The sequence below is a fragment of the Canis lupus genome, unplaced genomic scaffold, assembly GCF_011100685.1.
Source record: "Canis lupus familiaris isolate Mischka breed German Shepherd unplaced genomic scaffold, alternate assembly UU_Cfam_GSD_1.0 chrUn_S1836H2033, whole genome shotgun sequence".
NCBI lineage: Eukaryota > Metazoa > Chordata > Mammalia > Carnivora > Canidae > Canis > Canis lupus.
Window position 1 is genome coordinate 27,764 of NW_023330696.1, and position 16,214 is coordinate 43,977.

The 16,214-nt window shown below is 41.0% G+C and overlaps 1 protein-coding gene and 1 non-coding gene across 8 annotated transcripts in view; both read left to right on the top strand.

Moving 5' to 3' along the window:
* LOC119878699 (ankyrin repeat domain-containing protein 7-like) overlaps positions 1-16,214 on the top strand; it is a 60,823-nt gene that overhangs the window by 27,750 nt on the left and 16,859 nt on the right. For 6 of the 7 annotated variants that reach the window (XM_038589283.1, XM_038589282.1, XM_038589286.1 and 3 more), the window contains 2 exons: positions 13,770-13,884; positions 14,042-14,215. In XM_038589283.1, coding sequence (XP_038445211.1) covers positions 13,810-13,884; positions 14,042-14,215 — 249 coding nt within the window. In that variant the 5' untranslated portion in view covers positions 13,770-13,809. Of the gene's footprint in view, positions 1-8,791; positions 9,563-13,769; positions 13,885-14,041; positions 14,216-16,214 lie in introns of those variants that run through there. The other variant, XM_038589281.1, reaches the window with a different exon arrangement.
* Positions 9,789-9,901, top strand: MIR8864-1 (microRNA mir-8864-1). The gene has a single exon (NR_128817.1). It is a non-coding gene; the product is annotated as a microRNA mir-8864-1 (primary transcript).

Consider the following 16,214-nt stretch of genomic DNA (forward strand, 5'->3'; position numbering starts at 1 on the left):
CTGCCAAATTATATTTGTAATTGGAAATATTCAGTTTCTCCTTTGGAAAAGATAGCCTGGAATGTTGTTTTTAATGAAACACACAAAGTTGTGGACAGGGTAGTTGACCAGAGGGAGGAAGATATGATGGATAATTAGTTTATTTTAAATCTCGATATTCATGTGAATTTGTGAAGATTTTAATACTTGCGATTTAGGTAGAATTTTAAAAGTGGAAGTCTTCTTTGTCTGAGTCTACAAGTAAGTCTTGAACAGATGCTCAGAAGGTAACCTATTAACAAGAATTTATTTATATTTATATTTCCAAGTAGGAAACATTAGAAAATGAAAGACCAATTTGAAGTTTATGTGTGATCTTCATCCTTCAGTAATTCCAATTTTCTTACTAATTAGCACCATGAGTGTTGCTTGGAAAAAAGTTATTTCCAAGATAATTGATACAGCCAAGCTATTAAAGAGAGAAAGAGAGAGAGAGAAAGACAGAGAGATCATGTTTTGAGCAGTGGTTTTATAAACTTATTTTCTGTGCAGGCCTTTGGTTTCCTCTTTTATTTGAGTCTAGAAGCAACGAGAAGCAAAGTAGTGGGGGAGGGAAGGTGAGATTTACATAGTAGTAAGTGAGATTCAAAAGAATAATTTATAAGATACTTGGGGGGGTACAGGGCTTGTTAGAAACAAATTGTACTGTTCGAAAGGGGAGAGGTGGTGTTAGGTTCAGAGTAACCCGGTTGGGGTGGTTATGTTACTTGCCTCTGCAGTCCTATTTGCCTTGGTGGGAGGAAAGGGAAAAGATAGCCAGATGTTGCAAATGATCCATGGCCACCTGGTCTGACAGAGTGGAGACCTGGGCATCAGAAGCTGGTAATGCTCCTTGGGCAGTCCAAGATAATTGTTCAGCCAGCTGTGTTGGAGGAAGCAGACAACCTTATTTCTTACGTTATAGTTGACATTTTTTTCTGGCACAGAAACAGGTAAAGTCTGCCAAAGATAGGAATTCCTGAGACCCTGAGTAAACAGTTGCCTTTGTAATTCACACTCTCAAGACAGAGGCCATATGTAGCCCTTCTTAGAGATCTGTGTGGGACTGGGGCTGAGTGATTAGGAGCCAGGTTGTCATTGGAAATGCTCAGTTTCTCTTCTTACAGATGTCCCGAAATGGTTGCTTGATGGGGCTGTCTCCTACCGAGGTAGTCTGTGTTCAGCGTAACACATCAGCTGCCTTCTGAAAGTTAGTGTGAGATTTAAGTGTTTATTCAACCATGCTTCGTTGCAGAACAGTCACCTTACTTTTGGATCGATTCCTAATTTAATAACAGGAGTCTATTTGCTCTACAAAAATGCACGTGGGATGTTTCCTCCTGAGCATCACATAAGAGCAGGTAGTTGATTGCCTGGAATGAGTGGAGGCAGGAAGGCAGTTCTCACTTCCCTTGTGGAGGTGATTCCTGTTTTTCTCCATCTCCAGAGACCAGGAATTCTAGTAGGGAAGTTACAAGCTCCTGAGCTATTCTACCTAACAGTGGATTTGTTGGGGCATGAACATGTGTCTCCCACTGTATTCAGCTTTGCCAAATCATCCTACAGGTGATTGTACGTGACCGGAGGTGACTGGCTTGCCGAGCCTTGTGTTGGCGTTAGCAGTACCCCACTTCATCTCCCGTTATCTCCTCAGTCTCTGGACTGTGTGGTTTTCAGAACCCTTGTTTTATTGCCAGGGTAGGTGGTAGTTCATGTCCTGTTGCCGGGAAGGTGTTTGGTCATGAGCGTGGGCCTGACATTCTGCATTGGTTCTCAGAGTACATTGACCACAATTCATTGTGGACCCAGATGGTAAAAGGGAGTGGCCTGTTCCTCAGGGCCGAGATGGAACGGGATGTGGCGATTGTACAGAGGCTAGGTCCACGCTTCTCTGAGTTGTGTGAAAAGGGCTATAGAAACACAAGTTCTGTTGGAAGAAAAGTCAAGGTTGAGGTAGAATCTCACAGGGTAGATTTTTTTTCTTAAAACAGTTTATTCATTTACGAGAGAGAGAGAGAGAGAGAGAGAGAGAGAATGAATGAGCAGGTAAGAAGTGGCAGAGGGAGAGAAAGAAGGTGACCGACTGCCCGCTGAGCACCTCAGCGGTGGGGCTCCTCCCTGAGGCTCTGAGATCATGACCTGAGCTGAAGGCAGATGCTTAACTGCCTGAGCCCCCCAGACACCCCTCATAGGATGGATTGAAACCTGCTTTTATGGGCTGACTTGGAGACATCACCACCATATTCACAGTATCACAGGAATATGTGTCCCAGAATCTAGCATAGAATTACAAGTGAACTTTTGTCACCAGCTCCATTTGATTTCGGTGGAGGAGGGACTGAGTAGTACTCCTTGAAGTTTAGTTTGGTCCCTTAGGCACTCAGCTACCACTCATTGAATGAGTGAGAGTCTGGTGTGAGGCTCAAGGCACTAAAGGTAATTTCTAGAGGGAGGGATCCTGCAACCTCCAGGACACCTTTCATTATTCATCCAGGTCAAGTGTGGACCTTTCGCTGCCTCTTTTCTTTTTTCTTTTGTTCCTTTGTCTTTCATCCTTGAGGTCATTTCATTGTCATTATGTTTGTCTAGTCACCTCTCTTGGAGTGCCTTAGCTATATGGTCAATTGGGTGTAGTAAGGAGTATTCCGTGTGTGCAGATCCCCGGGCTCTCCATTCTGGTGCACACACATCTGTGGTGGTAGTTCAGGGCCGGGGCTGTGGAGCTACATTGCTTGGACTTGGATTCTGGCTGTGCCAAGAATATCATGCCAACAGTGTGATGATAATACCTCATTGTCTGACCTCGTGGCACCTCTGTTCCTTATATGTGAATGATGATAATAGTGGTACCTACCTTGCATGCCAGAAGTGAAATCATAGGCTTTTGTGTGTATGACCTAAAATTTCTTTCAGACGATTCACTTGGAATGAAAAAGAATTTTGTATATTGTTGTAAGCATCTATCCATCCTGCTGTATACTGTCTGATATTTGCTGTTCACAGACACATATAAGGTTATGTTACTTATGGTCATGTGACTTTTTAGTCAATGAAATGTGAAAAGAAGTAAAGTGTGTCACTGCAAGGCAGAAGTCTTTGAGGGCCAGCGCACTGTCTGCTACATTTCTCCACCCGTGCACTCCCCGTTGGTCACAGGTGCTGTTCCAAATGGTAGAAGCTCTCGCACGGGGGCCCAGGAGTGTGGAAATGGGGAGCAGAGTTCCCAGAGGACATGTGTCCACAGAGTAGGAGTGAGGTAATCAATCTCCAGTGTCACGTGCCACTAACATTTGCGAGTTGTTTATGACCATTGTTCCCCTATTTAATTCTGATGAGTGCCTTCACCATGTTATATTTTAAATCTGTTTTTCTGACAGTATAGCTTAGTGATGTAGAGGGTAAAGCAGATGTAATTAACTTTCCATGTAGTTCTTTTTAAGTGGCTGCTCTTGGTCTGGGAGTTGCACTGTAAAAAGTTAAGGTTTATGTTCTTGTAAAAAACTATGTATCTTTTATTAGGTCTTTCTTGATAGACACGTACTCCCCTTCTAACTGCTGGGGTGAGGCCTGAGAAAGGCTGGCATGAACTAAAAGATCTCACTGGTTTTTAATGGTTTTTTTAAAGATTTTATTTATTTATTTATTTATTTATTTATTTATTTATTTATTTATTTATTTATTATTTATTTATTTATGAGAGAGAGATACAGAGAGAGAGGCAGAAACACAGGCAGAGGGAGAAGCAGGCTCCACGCAGGGAGCCAGATGTGGGACTTGATATCACCCAGGACTCCCAAGATCACGCCCTGGGCCAAAGGCAGGCGCCAAATCCTTGAGCCACCCAGGGATCCCCAGATCTCACTTTTTGATGTGATTATTCTGGAGTAATATAATAGCAGGATAGTGTGCCATCTTGGGTCAGACCTTGTCCGTTTCGTGTTCTCTCTCAGCACTGATAAGACAGAGGGCCAGTATCTCTATGTTACTTTCAGATTCCTTTGTTTTCTTAATGAATTTCATGAGCTTATTTTGACTTAACAAGCAAGGGTTTTCAGTATCAAAGTATAACATGTAACTCACACACACCCCCGCCATATCGTCTGATTTATATCCTTTTTAGCCAAAAGAAGTGACCTATCATGTATCAAACAGTGTATTACATATGCAATTAGCATTTCACTTTTTTTGCAATTAGCATTTTAATTGTAACTTGTTTCCTTTGCAGATTGCAGGATTTCTTTTCTTTTGTAGTATTGCAGCCACAACTCTTTTTTTCTCCTTGTCCTTTCTGTGTTTAGTTCAGCCAAATGCTAATAAATTAAATGGTCTTCACGGTCAGCCTTAAGAATAAATTTTACCAATTTTAATGCCTTTAATGTCTTTTTGTTGTCTGATTGCTGAGGCTAGGACTTCCAGTATTATGTTGAATAGCAGTGGTGAGAGTGGACATCCCTGTCTTGTTTCTGATCTTAGGGGAAAGCCTCCCAGTGCTTCCCCATTGAGAATTATATTTGCTGTGGGCTAAAAACTATAGAACACTTCTTAATGAAATTGAGGAAGACACAAAGAGATGGAGAAATATTCCATGCTCATGGATTGGCAGAATTAATATTGTGAAGATGTCAATGTTACCCAGGGCAATTTACATGTTTAATGCAATCCCTATGAAAATACCATGGACTTTCTTCAGAGAGTTAGAGTAAATTATTTTAAGATTTGTGTGGAATCAGAAAAGACCTCTAATAGCCAGGGGAATTTTAAAAAAGAAAACCATAGCTGGGGGCATCACAATGCCAGATTTCAGGTTGTACTACAAAGCTGTGGTCATCAAGACAGTGTGGTACTGGCACAAAAACAGACACATAGATCAATGGAACAGAGTAGAGAATCCAGAAGTGGACCCTCAACTTTATGGTCAAGTAATATTCGACAAAGGAGGAAAGACTATCCATTGGAAGAAAGACAGTCTCTTCAGTAAATGGTGCTGGAAAATTGGACATCCACATGCAGAAGAATGAAACTAGACCACTCTCTTGCACCATACACAAAGATAAACTCAAAATGGATGAAAGATCTAAATGTGAGACAAGAGTCCATCAAAATCCTAGAGGAGAACACAGGTAACACCCTTTTTGAACTCAGCCACAGTAACTTCTTGCAAGATACATCCACGAAGGCAAAAGAAACAAAAGCAAAAATGAACTATTGGGACTTCATCAAGATAAGAAGCTTTTGCACAGCAAAGGATACAGTCAACAAAACTCAAAGACAACCTACAGAATGGGAGAAGATATTTGCAAATGACATATCAGATAAAGGGCTAGTTTCCAAGATCTATAAAGAACTTATTCAACTCAACAGCAAAGAAACAAACAATCCAATCATGAAATGGGCAAAAGACATGAACAGAAATCTCACAGAGGAAGACATAGACATGGCCAACACGCACATGAGAAAATACTCTGCATCACTTGTCATCAGGGAAATACAAATCAAAACCACAATGAGATACCACCTCACACCAGTGAGAATGGGGAAAATTAACAAGGCAGGAAACCACAAATGTTGGAGAGGATGTGGAGAAAAGGGAACCCTCTTACACTGTTGGTGGTAATGTGAACTGGTGCAGCCACACTGGAAAACTGTGTGGAGGTTCCTCAAAGAGTTAAAAATAGACCTGCCCTACGACCCAGCAATTGCACTGTTGGGGATTTACCCCAAGGATACAGATGCGATGAAATGCCGGGACACCTGCACCCCAATGTTTCTAGCAGCAATGTCCACAATAGCCAAGCTCTGGAAGGAGCCTCAGTGTCCATCGAAAGATGAATGGATAAAGAAGATGTGGTCTATGTATACAATGGAATATTACTCAGCCATTAGAAATGACAAATACCCACCGTTTGCTTCAAGTGGATGGAACTGGAGGGTATTATGCGGAGTGAAGTAAGTCAGTCGGAGAAGAACAAACATTATATGTTCTCATTCATTTGGGGAATATAAATAATAGTGAAAGGGAATATAAAGGAAGGGAGAAGAAATGTGTGGGACGTATCAGAAAGGGAGACAGAACATAAAGACTGCTAACTCTGGGAAACGAACTAGGGGTGGTGGAAGGGGAGGTGGGCGGGGGGGTGAATTGGTGATAGGTACTGAGGGGGGCACTTGACGGGATGAGCACTGGGTGTTATTCTGTATGTTCGGAAATTGAACACCAATAAAAAATTTATTATAAAAAAAAAGAAATGACACATACCCACCATTTGCTTCAACGTGGGTGGAACTGAAGGGTATTATGCTGAGTGAAATAAGTCAATCGGAGAAGGACAGACATTATATGTTCTTATTCATTTGCGGAATATAAATAATAGTGAAAGGGGATAGAAGGGAAGGGAGAAGAAATGTGTGGGAAATATCAGAAAGGGAGACAGAACATAAAGAATCCAAACTCTGGGAAACGAACTATGGGTGGTGGAAGGGGAGGTGGGGGGGGGTGAATGGGTGATGGGCACTGAGGGGGCACTTGACGGGATGGGCACTGGGTGTTATTCTGTATGTTGGCAAATTGAACACCAATAAAAAATAAATTTATTTTAAAAAATGAGGGAAAAGAATAAATTTTAGTTATAAATTTCATTTAAATTGGTATGTTACAAATTCTACAGAAGACAAAAATTTGAGTGTCACTAGTTAACGAAATTGATATGCATCTTTGGTTTCTAATTTGAATTATATTGCAAAGTGCATTCCAAACTTCTTGTTGTGATTTAGTTCTAATTTTAAGGCATTATGGTCTGAGAATATGCCAGGGACGATCCCAATCTTTCCGTATCGGTTCAGACCTGATTTGTGACCCAGTATATGGTCTTTTCTGGATAGGTTCCCGCTATCCCTTCACTCTGAAGAGTTTTGATCAGGAATGGATGCTGTATTTTATCAAATGCTTTCTCTGCATCTATTGAGAGGATCATATGGTTTTGGTTTTTCTCTTGCTGATATGATGAATCACATTGATTGTTTTACGAGTGTTGAACCAGCCTTGTGTCCAGGGAATAAATCCTACTTGGTCATGGTGAATAATTTTCTTAATGTATTGTTGTATCCTATTGGCTAGTATCTTGTTGAGAATTTTTGCATCCATGTTCATCAGGGATATTGGTCTATAATTCTCCTTTTTGGTGGGGTCTTTGTCTGGTTTTGGAATTAAGGTGATGCCTCATAGAATGAATTTGGAAGTACTCCTTCTCTTTCTATCTTTCCAAACAGCTTTAGTAGAATAAGTATGATTTCTTCTTTAAAAAATTTTTTTTTAAACTTTTATTTATTTATGATAGGCACACAGTGAGAGAGAGAGAGAGAGGCAGAGACACAGGCAGAGGGAGAAGCAGGCTCCATGCACCGGGAGCCCGACGTGGGATTCGATCCCGGGTCTCCAGGACCGCGCCCTGGGCCAAAGGCAGGCGCCAAACCGCTGCGCCACCCAGGGATCCCCTGATTTCTTCTTTTAAACTTTTGATAGAATTCCCCAGGGAAAGCCACATGTCCCTGGATTTTTGTGTCTTGGGAGGGTTTTGATGACCGCTTCAATTTCCTTCCTTGTTATTGGCCTGTTCAGGTTTTCTATCTCTTACTGTTCTAGTTTTGGTAGTTTGTGGCTTTCTAGAAATGTGTCCATTTGGCGTATAGCTATTCATAATATGTTTTTTTTTCATAATATGTTTTTACAATCCTTTGTATTTCCTTGCTGTTGGTAGTGATCTCTCCTTTCTCATTCATGATTTTAATTTTAGTCTTCTTTCTCTTCTTTTTAATAAGGCTGGCTAATGGTTTATCTTATTAATTCTTTCAAAGGACCAACTCCTGGTTTTGTTGATCTGTTCCACAGTTCTTCTGGTCTCGATTTCATTGAGTTCTGCCCGAATCTTTAGTAACTCTCTTCTTCTCCTGGGTGTAGGATCTATTTTCTGTTTTTTCTCTAGCTCCTTTAGGTGTAAGGTTAGCTTTTGTATTTGAGTTCTTTCCAGTTTTTGAATGGCTGCTTGTATTGCGATGTATTTCCCCCTCAGGACTGGTTTTGCTGCATCCCAAAGATTTTGAACTGTTGTATGTTCATTCTCATTAGTTTCCATGAATCTTTTTAATTCTTCCTTAATTTCCTGGTTTCCCCTTTCATCTTTTAGCAAGATGGTTCTTAACCTGCACGTGTTTGACGTCCTTCCAAATTTCTTGTTGTGATTTAGTTCTAATTTTAAGGCATTATGGTCTGAGAATACGCAGGGGACGATCCCAATCTTTTGGTATCGGTTCAGACCTGTTTTGTGACCCAGTATGTGGTCTATTCTGGAGAAAGTTCCATGTGCACTTGAGAAGAATGTGTTTTCAGTTGAGTTTGGATGTAAAGTTCTGTAGATATCTGTGAAATCCATCTGGTCCAGTGTATCATTTAATGCTCTCCTTTCTTTGGAAGTGTTGTGTTTAGAAGACCTATCAAATGTAGAAAGCGCTAGATTGAAGTCACCAAGTATAAGTGTATTATTATCTAAGTATGTCTTAAATTTGGTTATTAATTTGGTTATTAATTGATTGATATCAATTCTTCTGGTGGAGGGGCCTTTGTGCTGACTTTCAGGTGTGGGCACTTGGGGGAGCTGATCAGCCCCCTGCGTGGTGCAGGGCTCAATGAGTGATGTTATTTTTTTTATTTTAAATTTTAAAAATTTTTATTATTTATGATAGTCACAGAGAGAGAGAGAGAGAGAGAGAGAGAGAGGCAAGACATAGGCAGAGGGAGAAGCAGGCTCCCTGTGGGGTGTGCGATGCAAGACTTGATCCCAGGAACCCCGGATCATGACCGAAGCCAAAGGCAGATGCTCAACCACTGAGCCACTCACAGGCCCAGAAGACTACATTTCCACACCCCAGAGGATTTTGCAAATGTCCCCAAATTCTCAGTCATCCCACCAACTTCTAAAGGGAAGCCAGCCAGCTCACAGGGGATCTCAGAGATTTGAGAGGCTTGGGCCTCCTCGCATATATGCTTTGGGCACCCTTGGCCACTGCCCTCTGTGCGCATGCGCAGGGATGCCAGCTTCTGAGGTGCGCAGGCGCATTCACATTTAGCAGCGTTGCTAGGTTACACTGGTTCTGCGTAGGAAGATTCTAAGTCGTTGGGCTTAGTCCCTGAGACATTGAGGCGAGGCCCACTTGCCTTATTGCTGGCGCGGGAGTGTATCGCACTAGAGGCGGTGAAACCTGTGTCACTGAAGCCTGTCGGCTTCATTATGGAAAAGAGATCTACAGCGCGGAATGGGTGGGGCCTGCTGCGCTTCGGCTTCAACCTCAGGCCTCTGAGGGTCAGGTCGCCGCCTATGACTATGACTGTTGACAGCTTCCACAGCCCCGGTCCCGGATACCACATCAGATATCAAGATCTCCGGGGAATCCACAGAGCTGTGATTGAGGGCGATACAGAAAAAATGCAGGAGATACAGCAGTTGCTGGTTTTTGGTTTACATGACTTAAATAAAAGGGACAGGAAGAACAGGTAACAGGGCTTTTGAGGTGGGCGGGAGGAGTCGGGGCGAGCAGTAGAGGGGCTCGTGACATTAAAAGCAAAAATTCTGGAGTTTGATTCAGCCACAGACACAAAAAAAAACGCCTCTGAATCAGAAAGTAATATTAGCAAAATAAAAGAGAATGTACTTGCAAAATATTTACAACATATGTTTTGGAGAAAAAGAACATCTTCGTTTTACAGGGAAGTTATTACAGGAATGAGATAGGGGCCCCTGGATGGCTGAGTCAGTTGGCCTCTTCTGACCTCCTCTCAGGGTCATGATCTCTGGGTCCTGGAGCTTAGCCCCTGGTGAGGCTCCCTGCTCAGTGGAGAGTCTGCTTTTCTCTTTCCCCCTCCCCTCTGCTGGTGTTCTTAATTTCAAATAAATAAAATATTTTAAAAAGAGGCATAAAATCCCATTTTCCATCTCAAGCTTTGTGAAGATAAGGAATGATGTTACTTATACTACTTAAAATTTAAGTTGTTTTGGACTTTTCAGATAGTTTGGTGGTTATGTACCACATTGAAAAATAAGTATTTCCTTGAGCCATGAAGCTTATTGATGTAAAATATCTTTAGGAAATAATTAGAAATAAATAATATACAATATGCTATTCTCAGCACTATTTACAATAGCAGTGTATTAAGGAGTCACTTAATGGCCTGTATTCGTAAATGGCAGTGTATCCAGAGGCTGGACTACTATGTGACCACTGAATGTGGCAGAGATAATTGATACACATTAACATGCAAAGCTGTACTTTGGATCATTAAATGAGTGAAAAATTGTTTTGATGATACATACATATAAGCAGACAATGGTTTTGAGTTAGCCAAAAAGATGTGCAAATATAAAATTAGTTATCTTCAAACATTTGGATTCTAAGTGGATTTTTCATTTTCTTAAAATCTGTGATTTCTATAGGAAAGATACATAAAAATTCTAAGAAAGGTTTATTATCAATGAACTAATCCAGGAGAACAAGAATATGAATCTTGTGTAGACAAAAAATAGTTTCTACTTATTTACTTTAAAGAGATTTTATCGATTCATTTGAGAGAGAGACCAGGCAAACAAGCAGCAGGGAGGGGCAGGGGGACAACAAGCAGAAACCCATGGAGCAGGGAGCCTGATGATGTAGGGCTCGATCCCAGGACCCCTACACTTGAGCCAAAGGCAGATGCCTAACTGATTGAGTCACCTAAGCGCCCCTCTTCCTATTCAAAAAAAATTGATGGGAGAGGATTGGTATTTTCTAACAACCTTTAGCCTCTTCAGAACTAAGGGGAATATTTTTATCTGTATTGTAGGTTGTATTACGCATACATTAAATATATACATACGGTTTTATTTATTTTTATTTATTTTTTTAAGGATTTTATTTATTTATTCACGAGAGACACACACAGAGAGAGAGGCAGAGACACAGGCAGAGGGAGAAGCAGGCTCCATTACAGGGAACCCGACGTGGGACTCGATCCTGGGTCTCCAGGATCACACCCCAGGCTGCAGGCGGTGCTCAACCGCTGCGCCACGGGGGATGACCTATACATATGTTTTTATTATGTGCAGCTTTATAACATCTAATAAGTGAACGGTTAATGATTTTATTTTGGTTAAATCCTTATAAAAATAAAAAATAAAAAATACAAATGGTATTGCAAAACCTTATAGAATTTTTGTTGTATCCCTCTTCTGAAAAAAAATTAAAAAATAGCAAATACACATTTTATTGCTATTTCAAAAATATTAGTTTACTTCACAAAAGTTTTCTTTAAAAATATTGAACTTTCTTGGTGCCTTGGTGGCTGTTTGTTGAGCATCAGACTCTTGATTTTGGCTCTGGTCATGATGTTAGGATTGTGGGGTTGAGCACCCTGTTGGGCTCCATGTTCAATGGGGAGGCTGCTTGAGATTGTCTCCCTATCTCTCTGCCCCTCTGCCCTTCACCGCACTCCTGCATTCTCTCTTTTTCCAAGAAATAGATAAATCTTTAAAAACTACAGAGCTCTCCAAATGAATTTTTTAATAATAAATTTATTTTTTATTGGTGTTCAATTTGCCAACATACAGAATAACACCCAGTGCTCATCCCGTCAAGTGCCCCCCTCAGTGCCCGTCACCCATTCACCCCCACCCTCCTCCCCTTCCACCACCCCTAGTTTGTTTCCCAGCGGTAGGAGTCTTCATGTTCTGTCTCCCTTTCTGATATTTCCTACCCATTTTTTCCCCTTCCCTTCTATTCCCTTTCACTATTATTTATATTCTCCAAATAAATTTATGTATTCTTTCAGTCCATTTATTTCTCAGACAAACCTGAACACAAGTTATGTAGCAGACATAGTCTACTCAGGATCTTTTCAATTTTAACAAGAGTTCAGGGACTCCTGGGTGACTCAGTGGTTGAGCATCTGTCTTTGGCTCAGAGAGTGATCCCAGAGTTCTGGGATCGAGTCCCACATTGGTCTCCCCGTGAGGCACCTGCTTCTCCCTATGTCTGTGCTTTCTGTCTGTGTCTCTCATGAATAAATAAAATCTTAAAAAAGAAGACTCCATGTTGCCCAGTATGAGCAAGATGAGAAATTTTATGTATTTAGGTTTTAAGGCTTTCATTTTTAAGTAATCTCTCTACCCATCATGGGGCTGGACATTTAAGGACACATGCTCTACAGACTGAGCAAGCCAGGCACTCCTAAGATGAGAGATTTTATTTTATTTTGTAAATGATAAAAGATGTATTTATTGTAAAAAGAAAAAGAGAAGGTCATGGGAGGGGAGGAATAGAAGGAAAGCGTGGATCTCAAGCAAAATCCACCCTGAGCATGGAGCCTAATGTGGGCGTCTGTCTTCATGACCGTGAGATCATCCTGAGCTAAAACCAAAAGTTGGACACTCAGTCAACTGAGCCACCCGGGTGCCCCTAGGTGAGAAATTTTAAATGGAAGTATTAGGACTTAATCTCACGTGAAGCTTTTCCTTGGAACTTCCTGTCAAAGGAAAACATTTCTGAATCAGAAATTGTAAAAGATTACCTTTACCTGCCCTTTTGACATTGCAATAATACTAAATACTAATATTGGTAATTGAAAATACTTGATTTCTATGAATCTAAACATTTTCTATTAATTAAAATGCTTAGTAAAATGAGCTTCCCCACCACCCCCCCCAAAAATAAAAGAACTCTCCCCGTTTATTTGAATCCTGAGTTTCTTTTGACTTAAAATCCCTTGAAACTTAAAGTAAGGGTTGCTTTAAAAACATTCTTTTGTTCTTTTAGTCCTCTCTTCTCATAATGCTTTCAACTACTGAAAATTATTTTAGCTCTTGAACAATGTAATTCCAAGCATAGGACTAGAAGTGCAACAGACCTGTTGTATATGTCACTATTATTTCACTTAAGACACACCGTAGATTGTATGATGCCCCACTATTTATGTACCAAGAAGAAATTTTTAGAAATCATGCCAGTTATAGTTTTAAGACATTTTGAATTAGAAATTGGATTCCGATGTCAGAGATATTAAAAGGTGACAAAATGAGCATCTTGGAATCATTGAAATAGAGTATTCTTGCTCATCCTTAAACGTAGCTGCAAAGTGGGCATAATTGGATTGTTTTCCCTAATTGTAGTGGGTCTTTGTAAGTTGTAGTAATAGCTATAATAATATTTGTGCTAGGAACTAGTATTCTAAAACTTTGCATGGATCCTCATTTAAGGATCACGACAAGAGGTCTTGTGAGATAAGTACCTTTTATTTTATTTATTATTACTATTGTTTTGTAACCTCTATAACCAACAGGGGTCTCGAACCCCTGGCTCCCGAGATCGAGTGACATGCTCTTCAGAGTGAGCCAGACAGGCGACCTGAGACAACTATTTTTATGCCCATTTTGTGGATGAGGAAATTGCGATAAGGCTAAATGGTCACTGTGAAGCGACAGAGTTAAAGTGGGAATCAAACCCAGGTTGAGCTGCCTCCTGAGGTCATGCTCTTCCTAAACAGATAGGCTGCTCTTTTAATAGAGCGGTGAAGAATCACTAATAAATATTGTACTTTCTTCCAAAGAAAACTAAATCTTTGTTTTGGAGTCATGAGAATAATACAGTATTTAACATTTACAATTCTGTGAATTAATTTGAATGTTTTGGAAAGGTACACTGTAATTTCCTGACAAGTCCTTTCATGCTCACAGGACGGCTCTCCACTTGGCGTGTGCCATTGGGAGTGTAGATATGGTGAAGATCCTGGTACTTTCTCAATGCCAGCTAAACCTCCGTGATGGAGAAAACAGGACAGCTCTCGTGAAGGTGGGTGGTCACACCTATGTCTGCCTGAGGTGGATTGGATTGAAGTCCTTGGAATGAACATTTGTTGCAATTAAACATAACTCATTGGTGAAACTTGTGGCATGTTTCCTTTCAGTTCCCAGAATTTACATTCTGTTTCTCGTTATAATGCTGACAGGCTGTACAATGCCAAGAAGAGGCATGTGTAGATATTCTTCTCAGAAAAGGTGCTGATGTAAATACTAAGGATTTCAAGGACAACACCGCTCTCCATTATGCGGCCTATGAGGGAAATATCTCAATAGCACGCAAGCTGCTTTTGAATAAAGGAGATATAGAGGCCAAAAACAAGGTACAGGTCAAGTTTTTTTTACAACGTATTTCACATTATAAATAAATAAAAAATAAATAAATAAATAAATAAATAAATCAGTAAATCAGTAAATCAATCAGTAAATAAATAAATAAATGTAGCTGCAAAAGGTTTTTCAACATGTATATGTAGATATATTTGTACTATAGCACATATATATATGAAGACATCGACACTGAATTTTATACAGCAGGTCCTGTCATCATGGAAACAACTCCAAAACCAAGGCAGAGGGAGGGAAAGAGAAAAGTAATGCATATAGTAAGGAAACATTCTGTCTGCTAGCTACCCTTCCACCCCAGAAAGAAAATCTTCCCCTTTGTGCCTGGGAGTAGATGGTGCCCTCAGAGCCCACAAAGGATTGAAGGCCTAGAGGGGAGTGTGGTGTTGATGGAGGCCGAAAGCTGTGCAGGGGCTTAGGAAATGGATGCTTCTGGGGATGAGTAGGAGACCGTGACCCAGAGGAGTAGCTTGGGTGAATGTAAATGGGAGGAGAAAGCAGCAGGTTGTAATAGGCCTTGGGCACTCTAGGCCCTAAGGTTCAGAAGATGAGAGCAGGGGGATCAGGTCATGACATCCTACAGGTGGTATCTGCTTGTGCTGGTAGCCACTCTGCCAGCCATGTACCACGGTGAGGCCTCCCATTCCGGAGAGTAGCTCCTGCTCAGCCTATGTAGTTCCTCAGTGGGGTGGTAGGTGTGCATGGGGAGCTGGTGATGACCACACTTGCCAGTCTCCCTGTGCTTTCTTTGACGTGCATTACCTTCAGTCGCTGCCCTTGCAGAAACACTGTTGTGTGTCATAGATAGGGTCGATTTTTCATATTTGGAAGCTCAAACATTTCCTGGATGAAAATATTTTGAAATAACTGTCTAAGCTTTTGCTTTAAATAACAACACTTTTTATTTTTGAAGATTGTATTTATATGAGAGAGAGCAAACATGAGTAGGGAGGAAAGGCAGAGGTAGGGGAAGAAGAGGCCTTCCCACTGAGCCAGGTAGCCTGATGCACGGGGCTTGATGTCAGGAGTGGGATCGTGACCATAACCAGAGAGAGATGCTTGACCCACTGAGCCCCCCAGGCTTACCATAATACTTCTTCCTTCCTGCCTTCCTTTTTTTAATTAAGCTTTTTTATTTATTTATTTTTTCACCTCACACTCTGGGGTTTATGTACTTATTTTATCTTTTAGTTTTTTCTTTTTAAATTTTTTAGTTGGAGTTCAGTTTGCCAAGAAAGAGCACAGGACCCAGTGCTCATCCCGTCAAGTGCCCCCCCCCTTGGTGCCCGTCACCCAGTCACCCCAACCCCCCACCCACCTCCCTTTCCACCATCCCTTGTTTGGTTCCCAGAGTTAGGAGTCTCTCATGTTCTGTCCCCCTCACTGATATTTCCCACTCGTTTTCTCTGCTTTCCCCTTTATTCCCTTTCACTCTTTTCTATTCCCCGTATGAATGAGACCATGTAATGTTTGTCCTTCTCCGATTGCCTTACTTCACTCAGCATAATACCCTCCAGTTGCATCCATGTTGAAGCAGATGGTGGGTATTTTTTGTTTCTAATTGTTGAGTAATCTGTGGTATATGTCCACAATGGAATATTACTCAGCCGTGAGATTTTATTTTTTGCGGGGGAGTGAGCATGTACAAGCAGGGGGTGTTGTGGGGGCAGAGGGAAAAGAAAGAGAGTAAGAATCTGAAGTAGACTTTGCGCTGAGTCTGTCGCAGCGCTGGATCTTATAACTCTGATCATCACCTGAGTTAAGACCAAGAGTCAGATGCTCAACGGACTGAGCCACTCAGTTGCCCCTAAATAATGATACCTCTAAAGAAGCATTAGAGAAGGCAAGTTTCTTTTATGTATTTATGGCAAATATTTATGAGAACACAGAATGTGTTCTGAAACTTTATTTTCAAAAATGTTTTCTCACCCAGTTTGTTTTCTTATTTAGTGTCAAACAACAGAGGAAAGCAAAATT